Source organism: Teleopsis dalmanni, chromosome 2 (genome assembly GCF_002237135.1).
Source record: "Teleopsis dalmanni isolate 2A chromosome 2, ASM223713v2, whole genome shotgun sequence".
Taxonomy (NCBI): Eukaryota; Metazoa; Arthropoda; class Insecta; order Diptera; family Diopsidae; genus Teleopsis; species Teleopsis dalmanni.
Window position 1 is genome coordinate 180599223 of NC_051847.1, and position 10131 is coordinate 180609353.

At 29.5% G+C, this 10131-nt stretch overlaps 3 protein-coding genes across 5 annotated transcripts; 2 read left to right on the forward strand and 1 right to left on the reverse strand.

Annotated features, from left to right (window-relative positions):
- Positions 1 to 528: 528 nt before the first annotated feature.
- LOC119682376 (transcription initiation factor TFIID subunit 1-like) lies at positions 529 to 4271 on the forward strand. Of its 3 annotated transcripts, none has more exons than XR_005252579.1 (3): positions 529 to 592; positions 2327 to 2786; positions 4060 to 4271. XR_005252579.1 is itself a non-coding variant. In XM_038095807.1 (3 exons), exons 1-2 carry the CDS (start codon positions 547 to 549, stop codon positions 2731 to 2733), a joined length of 453 nt encoding a protein of 150 aa, XP_037951735.1. In that variant the 5' UTR covers positions 529 to 546; the 3' UTR covers positions 2734 to 2760; positions 4060 to 4271. The 3 variants fall into 3 exon arrangements, 2 of the variants coding, with proteins under 2 accessions (XP_037951735.1, XP_037951733.1); XM_038095807.1 differs by having other exon boundaries at positions 2327 to 2760; XM_038095805.1 differs by having other exon boundaries at positions 2327 to 2735; positions 4060 to 4270.
- A 2349-nt stretch (positions 4272 to 6620) lies between these two features.
- Positions 6621 to 8566, forward strand: LOC119682543 (tRNA (guanine(10)-N2)-methyltransferase homolog). Its single transcript, XM_038096005.1, has 7 exons — positions 6621 to 6794; positions 6852 to 6914; positions 6978 to 7370; positions 7432 to 7621; positions 7688 to 7900; positions 7965 to 8163; positions 8224 to 8566. Exons 1-7 carry the CDS (start codon positions 6729 to 6731, stop codon positions 8558 to 8560), a joined length of 1461 nt encoding a protein of 486 aa, XP_037951933.1. The 5' UTR covers positions 6621 to 6728; the 3' UTR covers positions 8561 to 8566.
- Positions 8567 to 8579: 13 nt separating this feature from the next.
- Positions 8580 to 9740, reverse strand: LOC119682544 (putative lipoyltransferase 2, mitochondrial). The gene is made up of 2 exons (XM_038096006.1): positions 9660 to 9740; positions 8580 to 9601 (listed from the first exon to the last, which is right to left on the reverse strand). Exon 2 carries the CDS (start codon positions 9364 to 9366, stop codon positions 8662 to 8664), a length of 705 nt encoding a protein of 234 aa, XP_037951934.1. The 5' UTR covers positions 9367 to 9601; positions 9660 to 9740; the 3' UTR covers positions 8580 to 8661.
- Positions 9741 to 10131: the final 391 nt, after the last annotated feature.

Below are 10131 nucleotides of genomic sequence, written 5' to 3' on the forward strand. Positions count from 1 at the left end.
CTTTTAGTCTGTCTGCCTTTTATTAAAAAAACATATTTCTGAATATATCTTTTTGGATTTTGTATTCATGGAATTCAAGTTAACAAATGGTTAAAATTTATAATCCATGTCTATACCACATAAACGTGTATTTAAAATCAAGAATATAGGTTTTATTTTAAGTATCAAAAAAAAATTTCAATATAATTTATATTTATCTGTGTGACAGTATTAAAACTTCGACAAAATCAAAAATTATAGATATTTTTTATATTTTATTTACCAAAACTTCGGTCATAAATCGATCAGGTCTTTATTAGTTCCTGCATTATTATTTATTAATTGATTACGATTGAATATAATATTATTTGTCATATCAATCATTTATAAAGATTTTAGTGATTTATAAATAACATAATAATTATGAATTAATTTTTTTTTTACTTGCCCCTTACATAAAATAACTTTGTATCTTTTTTTATTATTATTGTATTTTTATTATTTAATGTCTTATACAAACTAGAGGAGCAACAAGGCGATGATGATAGCCAGCAAGCAGCTGAAGCAATGGTGCAGTTGAGTGGAGTCGGATTCTACACTCAACAGCAACAAGGTTTCTATTCATTTTACATACATGAGATCATACCTCTCTTAAGTTTTTTATATTGCAAATTTAAGATTATATTTTTTATACTATAATTAACAATATTTACATCTGTTTGTATATTTTAAAATTCATATACAAATAATATCTACTATATATGTATATATAAATTTAAGAAATAGGTTGATTTAAATCATAATAGTGTCTTCTTCAAATCTTAGTTTCATTTATATCTAATTTATAATGGGGAATAATGCTTTTTAATCAAGAGCAAATAATTACATTCTTAATAGAGTAACATATCTTGCAGATAAACTAACACCCACTGGTACCATTTCAATAGAAACCTTCTTACATGTTCCTATTCTCAGCAGAAACACTAAGGCGAATTATTGTTTAAATGCTGTCTGAAACAGTTCAAGGGCAAATGATTATATATATATATATATTAACACGACTAGTTCAATGCAACCTGGTAACCAAAATATTCTTTTAGTCTAAAATATATTGGCTATAGAAACTATTTCGACTCTAATAATCCTATTTGAATCACTAATAATGCAAAACTTAAAAGAGAATCAAGGAATTTTGGTGTCTATGGTTATAAATTCCCTAAAAGTATTTGTCAGGCTGGTATATAGTATATGGTATATGATATCATCAGATCATATATACCAGATTAGACAACTGCAAAGATGATCTCAGCTTTTAAGGCGATGTAAATATGCCATCATTATTATATATATTTACATATATACAGATATGCAGTTAGTATCGATCAAAGTAATCGATACTAACTAACTGGTTCGAAAGAACCTTATAGATGGATAACAAAGTGTTGCATAAATTCATAAAATTATGTACAGAAACTTGTTTCCGCTATTTTTTTTAACGGTCAGAAAGCACTGCGCATCTTTCCGTAGAACGCCCACTTGTCAGACTGCATTAGGTTAGCTTAGGTTATACCGGCGATCTCAACGAAATCCACTTAGGCCTATAGGCCCATTTTCCTACCTTATAATTAAAGACTCAAGAGTTAAAACCATCTAAAACCTTTGACAAAGCTTATAATGCTACTGAAAGGCAGACTCTATTAATACTGTAATAAAATATATTTAAACAACTTATTCAAGTCTACAACAAAAATTCTTAATAAAATAACTAATTTTCTAAAAGGATATATTTTAATTGTTTATCACCTTTTAAAAAAGTTTTTGAGAAATCTTAACAAAAACTATTTCTCAACTGCTGCGAGATTATCAGGAAACAATGCCAATATCCTCATCTTACCCTAAGACTCTGCAAAGTTTTTTATAACTGTTTACTCGTTTAAACTCTATTTATGTTAAAACAAGTCTTTAGAAATAACATAACAGAACTTTTACTTTAGCTTTTTAGATTTCTCTTTCCATTATAATAATGTATTTGCCCCGATTTATCTGAACCCACACTCAATTCGCTGAGTGTTTTATTTTGAACTTTCTAAACAGTATTTAACATTAAAAAGTGAAATTAATGAACGTTTGTCATACCTTCTCACTGATTATAATATACCCAATATTTCCATATCTTTCACGAAATCAAATTGGCTGTTAAGCTATTAGCTATTAAATATTATATCCTATTTATACATATTTATATAACTCAATATATACCTGTAATAATAATACATATAGACACATTTATTATTGTTTTAATTTTTTTATTGATAATCTGTTATTTCTTTTTCATCAACAAATTTAGATGACTCAATGGAACTGGACCCGAACTATGATTTAGGCGATTTTCTCACAATGCGCAATCGTAACAATAATAATTCACAAGATCAAGAATTTTTGGCAATACAAAATGATGAAAATGCCCAAATGAATAGCACAACTAGTTCTAACGAAAATGGAGACAACAGCATGCAACAACCAATAATGCCTTTATTGTTGCCGGGTAACGATAACGTTGGCATTGATGAGGACTTGGCTATATCTGAAAGTGACGAAGAGGATGAAAATGGTAGTGGTATGGCGATTAAAAGAGAACCCGTTCATGAAAACGATAATAACGCCAATGATTCTGCTCAAAACCAGCTACCAACGGATCGAAAAGATGAATTTAAGCACGAGGATAATGACGATGATGGCTGGTTGCGATTTTAAACGTACGAAATATTTAATAATGGATTGGTACTAATAATTGTAGACGTTGATATGTAATTATTTATTTTTATATAATTTTGTATTGGTTATATTTTAAATTTAATTTTATATGGCAAAGTTAAATTCCTCGTATTCCGCTGGTAGAACCCGGGAATGCATAATCCAGTCTCATTTCTGAAAGACTTTAACAGTTCAATAGAAATGATCTGCTATGAAATCCTCACAAAATGTTTGACAAAATACTGCAAAAAACAATATCACATTTAAAAAAAATGTGTTTATCTGGTATAGATACATGCTTATTTGTAGAATAGAAATGAAAATGTTTTTCATGCATTTTCTACGCGTGGCGCTCCATCGCAGGAAAATATAGCAGAATATTTCGGAGATTTTTCTGTTCTTCAATTCCTACTCCGAATATCTGATATACAACGAAACCAGAAAGAATTCTAATAGATTAAACAATCTTAAAAATACTGGTTGACATATTGAGTCGCATAATAGACCTCTCAGGTCGCGGAAATCCGGGTTGCATAATAGACCTTTTCGGGTTGCGGAAGTTCGAGTCGCATAATAGACCTCGCAGGTCGTGGAAATTCGAGTCGCATGATAGACTTTTTCGGGTTGCAGAAATTTGAGACGCATAATAGACTTCTCAAGTCGCGGAAATTCGGGTCGCATGCTAGACCTTTTCGGGTTGCGGAAATTCGAGTCGCATAATAGACCTTTTCGGGTTGCGAAAATTCTAAACGCATAATAGACCTTTTCGGGTTGCGGAAATTCAAGTCGCATAATAGACCTTTTCGGGTTGCGGAAATTCGAGTCGCATAATAAGTCTCTCAGGTCGCGGAAATTAGTGTCGCTTAATAAACGTTTTCGGGTTGCGGAAATTCGAGTCGCATAATAATAGGCCTTTTCGGGTTGCGAAAATTCGAGACACATAATACACCTTTCAGATCGCGAAAATTCGGGTCGCATAATACACTTTTTCAGGTTGTGGAGATTCGATGTCAATTGTCATTTAAAATATTTTTGTATCTTAATGTTTGTAATTTTGTATAAACTATAAAAATGTGTAATAGAACTACAATATATGTATCCCAAATCCAACTACCTTTCCTATTCTTATCCTAATATCTTACTCATATCTTCCTTCATTATTTTGTTGCGTACAACAAAAATACACGTGGAACATTAAAAATAGCTTAACCTTTTCTTGTAACATTAAGTTTTCTGTTATTGGCCTCATTTATTTTATAATTACAATATTTTATTGAAACTAAATAATTGTTTAAGTCAGTAATGTAATTCATATGTTTATTGTAGTTTGGTTCAAATCAAATGGCATTTGCGGAAGATCGTTAAAAATCAGTAAAACAGGATTAAAATGCACGGAACGATCAGAACCTATTCCCACTTGATTTTAACCAAGCGGTAAATGTTATTGTACATGTTAGTTTGTAAGTTTAAATTTAAGAACATAATTAGCAAAGCTTCAAAACAATGTTATCTATCTATCATAATTTACTTATAATAAAATAAACTTCTTTTTTTTAATATAATTTGAGTTTATAAATTTATTTACACGCCTAAATACTGAAGCAAGAAGAAAGTTTTATTCGTCAACTCATAATTACAACCTTATAAATACGTTCAATAAAATTCTAAAATCAGTTATAATCACAACGAAAATATTTTATATAATATCTGTTTATTATTCAACATAGTTGCTTTATCTATAAAAAGAAATTTCAAAATTTATATAAAGTAAAATGTTCTATAAATTTTATTATATTATATGTTATCAAAATTTACGAAAATATATTTACAAACAAATGAAATAAGTTATTTCATATGCAGAAGCGTGATACAAAACAAAAAATAAAAAATTGAAAACATTTATTTGATTGTCAAATAAATAGAATTTTAGTTTTTGTCTCTCAACTGCACTCAAAGATTTTAATTGTCTACTAATATTCTTCCTTATTTTCTTACCGTCGACAAACTGTGACATTGCAAAAGTACCTTAGAAAATATATCATTTATCTGGTTTCGTTCTTTGCTGTACTGGTTAAAATTTGTAAGATTTCCTCTATTAATGGTGCTTGTATAAGCTACAAATTATTGTGCAGTGCCATCTGCTGTCATATATTCAATAAGTGTAAAAGCTTTTTGGGACAATTTATTCCCAATATTAGTTTTTAAAAATCTCCTTTAATGAAGTTAGCGCCATCTGCACTAATATGTATACATATACCTATTTAAAGCCGCTGTATCAGCACAGACAATACAATGTGCTGAATACAGTTTGAGTATTACTGTGAAATATTGAAAAAGATGCACAAAACGTGAAAATACCTTCAAAACAGAAACAATATTAAAATTTTTTTTTAAAGAACTTTTTTGTATTGGTAATTTTAAATAATTAAAAAAATTGACTTTTTATTTTGCCTTAAGTTTTGACAAGATAATACTTGCCAAAGTCTAACGAGTATAAATTCAGAGTATGCTTATTTCGATGTTATTCTGAACGGTTAGACATAAGGGCAGCATGACGATAAACGCAAATAGTGATTTTTCGAGTGTATCCCGCACACATATTACTTAATATCTATTAAGCGTAATTTAGCAATAGTAATAAATTAACAAATGGTTAAGATTGTACTATTCATATCCAATAAAATATTTAAAAAAAAAAAAATTATGAGTGTATTAATTAAAAGGTGCTTCACTAGCAATAAAATTGTATATTTAGTGAATTAGGGACATTATTGAATGTTTTTTTAAAAATAATAATGTTAATGATAATCTAAGAAAAATATATGTTGTACATTGAATATATTTAAACGATTAGATGTAATAAAATGGACCATGACATGGTAATCAGCAAAATAGTCTGTCTCTAAAAATTAATTGAAACAATATACAAATTATATTTGCACATATTTTATAACCAAATCACACAATTCGAGGACATAACATAATAATAATCTTATAGTTAATTGTAAATTTTTGTCGTTACTATTCCTTCAGTACAAAGCCTTCATTTTTTAAATTCCATATTATGTATATGAAGAAAATAACACAATGTTAAGTAATTTATTGGAGTTGTGTCAACTCAAAGTACATATTGCATTTATAAAAAAATGTTTGATATTGTTTTTAACAAAATTTTCATAAACATTAGAGCTAATAAAAATAATATTTTAAATTTAAAAATACATACAAAATTTGTTAAATTCACTGCTTTTTACAATAAAATTAATAACTAACTTATTTAAAAAACTAAGAATATAATAGATTTTCACATAAAGCCTTTTAATGAATTTATATTACCGTTGTTTAAAAATAATTGAATAATTGTTTCTAGTGTTCATTCACAATGCGATATGAATCCAAAAATGATTATTAAAAACTATAATGTTATTATTTCTAGTTTTTATTGTTCATTTAATCATCAAATAATCACGAAGCTTTTAAGAAATATATAAATAAGTCTGTGAGAAGCGTGGGACTCTGCAGAAACACCCCAGCTATTAAAGAGTAAAAGTGCCCAGTTGCAATAATTCGGAAAAGACTCAACATGTATAACATTTATGAATATATTATTTGTAAATGTGTAGTGTAAATATAATAAAATTAAGCATGAACTTTTAATTTTTAATTGTCTTTTAACGAATTTATGCCATCATTGTTTAATAACAATGAATGTTTTTCGTTTTTCTACTCAATGCGATATAAATCTGAAAATATTAAAAATTTATAATATTTTCAGTTTTTATTATTTATATAATTGTTATCTACTACACTTTTTAAATTGTGTGCAAGGTAGTTTAGTAGAAGTGCTTTTAAACAACGATGGCAACTCTACGAAATGCTGATGTAAACAAAAAATGCAAAACACGAGCTACATTTATATTAAGACCAAAAAACTGATACTTTATCGTATCACACAATTATTTCGCGTATAATATTGTGGATTTGTTTTTATTAAAATGACAATTAACTGGAAAAAGTATATATTATGGTTTGCGCAGGAACATGTGGATTTCCGTATGGGGGTAACTTAAATTTATTATAAATATTAACAAGAGCTTATTTCGCAATTTTATTCACAGGAATTCAAGAGTATAGCAAAACTGTTTGATCTACGTTTCCAGATACTAACCGAAAATACCACAGTAATTATAAAAATTTAGTATTTTGTACAAAGTATAATAAAATGTCTTACGCTTATCTAACAGAATCCATACTGGGTAGTTGAGTTCCCGAATGATGAGTCAGCTTTAAAATTTGCCTCGCGTTCGATTGCACTGCGTTGTGTTTTGGAACTCTGGTCTCATGGAAATTCATTAACAGATTTTCACAAGCAACTACAATCTTACACAAAAGAGAATGACAAGGAAATAAATAATTACTTTAAAAAAGATTGCTCCTTTAAAATAATTGTGGAAACTTACAACAAACATCTTAAACAAGCGGAAAAAATTCAAAAAATAGAATCACTTGATTATTTGCCAATAGAAGGAAATGTGGATTTAAAAACACCACAGGTTGAGTGGTGGTATATAGAATTTTGGGGTCTCGATCCTACCAATGTGCCTGAAAAACCTGATGATGTGCTGTTTGGACGTTTGGTATGACAAATTTTAATTGCAATAAAATACTGACATTAAATTTATGTTTATTGAAATTTAGATATCGAACGGTCAACGACATCTAATTAAAGAACTTTCTTTAAAGAACAGAAAATTTATAGGAAATACAAGTATGGATGCGCAGCTTAGTTTATTAATGGCAAACCAGGCACTGGTAAGAGATGGTGATCTCGTTTTAGACCCATTTGTTGGTACAGGTTCACTGCTAGTGAGTTCCGCAAAATTTGGAGGTTTGGAAACAGTATTTTTTCTGCTTACATAAAAATTAATTAAAATACATTATAAATCAAAAACAGGCTATGTACTTGGAGCTGACATTGATTTTATGATGCTTCACGCACGTAATCGTCCAAGTCGGATAACGCAAAAAAAACGTGAAAAAGACGAGAGCATTCGTGAGAACCTTAAACAATACGGCTGTGCAGAACGCTACTTAGATGTTGTGGTAGCAGATTTTTCTAATCCACTTTGGAATAAACGAGTAAAATTCGATTGCATCATAACAGATCGTAAGTAATAAAATCATAAACATAATTCCAGAAAAAAACACAAAAATATTTATTATTTCGGTAGCTCCTTATGGTATAAGAGAAGCGACAGAAAAAGTGGAAATGAAGCAATCAAATAAATCAAATGTGCGAACTGCTGATATGCCACATTATCCTTCGACATCACATTATTGTTTGCAACAGCTATACGCTGATTTACTTTCATTCGCAGCTAACTATTTAAAAATTGGCGGCAGATTAGTGTGTTGGTTGCCATTTCATCGGTAAGTTGTTATTAGAAGAAGTCACAAAACAATAATTATTTCTTGCAATATTCAAATTAGCGAGGATTACACTGAAGAAATTGTGCCACGCCATATAAATCTGAAATTAATGGGAAACAGTGAGCAATTACTATGCGGACAAACGTCAAGAAGACTTCTTACCTATGAAAAACATTCTGATCCTGAATTACATGATAGCAACACACAAAGTGGCGATTTCATTGTAACAGAATTTAGGCCTAGGTATTTTGATAACGTTACGGAATCTCGTACGGAACGACGTTTGCGAAAATCGGAGCTGAGAGAACAAGGACGTATTGAAGCAATGAAACGCGGAAAAAATTTACCAGATTCACGAGAGTTGAAAATTTCTCTTAATAAAGCCAGATTTAAATAATATAAATAATTTATTTTTTTTAATGAAGAAAAAAAATTGCACATATAACAGATATATTTAAAAAATAAATCACATTGGATCAATTTAAACGGATAACCTGTTCAAGATGCTTTAGATTGAGCTTCTCTGATTAAATTATTTGCATCAAATTGACCTTCTTCAATGCGACAATTGAAAATATTTGCAAAACTTTTTATGAACTCATTTGATGCTTCGTCTATTGATACGTGGCGCTTAAGTTCAACACTTAGCGACGTAACACCTTTGCCTTCTATACCGCAAGGTATTATATGTTCAAACCATTTCAAGTCTGTGCTACAATTCAATCCTATACCATGTGTAGTCACGAAACGCGAACCATGCACACCAATGGCACATATTTTATTATCATTCACCCATATACCAGTGTCTTGTGTTGTAGTTGGATTAAGTACGCCTAATTGTTGGCAAGCGTTGATAACAGTTTCTTCCAAAGTTTTGATATACAAACGCATGGTTAGTTTGAATTGTCTTAGATGTATAATGGGATATGCTACGAGCTGACCGTGACCATGAAAAGTTATGAGTCCACCACGATTCGTGCGATAAAATTCTGCACCACATTTCCGCAGGCGTATCTCATCTTCTTTTGTGTATTCCTTTGTGCGCAAACCTGTTGTGTACACTGGATTGAATTCTTGTAACAAAATATAATTTCGAAATTTATCCACTTCCTCCATGCGCTGATTACATAAATACTTTTGTAGGAGTAAACCTGTGCCGTAGCTTATACGCCCGGCTCGTATTACTGTAATTAATGGTTTCATGGCGTTTATTAAGTAAACTCAAAAGTAATTTGAGTATTAAATTGTAGCGTTTCTCCACGAATTTAAACCAAATTCTTGTTAATGCATGATTTTTTATACAAGAAAATTTTGTGCAGATTGCACACTTTAGAGGCACTACATTGTCCACCAATTCCTATTCAATAGCAATAAATACGAAATATAGTGTTTCATAGTTGAATAGATTTTCCTTTTGTATGCAATTGTAAAATTAGACCTTTGAATGAAATTAAATTATATTTTATTTTAATTCAACAATAATATTCTTTTTGTACCTTTACACAAATTATTTGAATAATTATACATATGGAAACCTCTTTATTTCAGTGTTGCCAATTCGTAATTCAATAACGTCAATTATTTATTATGTGCAATGAAAAAATTATTTTAATTGTATGAGAAATTAAAGTTAAAAATATTAATTTTAAAATGTTTACTAATTAAATATGGTGTAGTGGTTTTTTATGTTAGGGTTTATTTCGAATTTAACACTCCGTATTGGTAATGGATAAGTTAATTTAACACTCCGTATTGGTAATGGATAAGTTTATTTATTTCTTATACTTAGTTATTATAAAATATTCTTAAAGTTAAGATTTATGTTTTTACGTCTTATTCACGTGCTGCTTTGTCTTTTTCCAAACTACTACTGGCGGGAACTGCGGCTATTGTTGTCTCCTTTGTGCCTTGTTGACAGTTCTTTTATTTATATTTTTTGGTGCTGCCACAGTACTCCCCCCTAAGTGA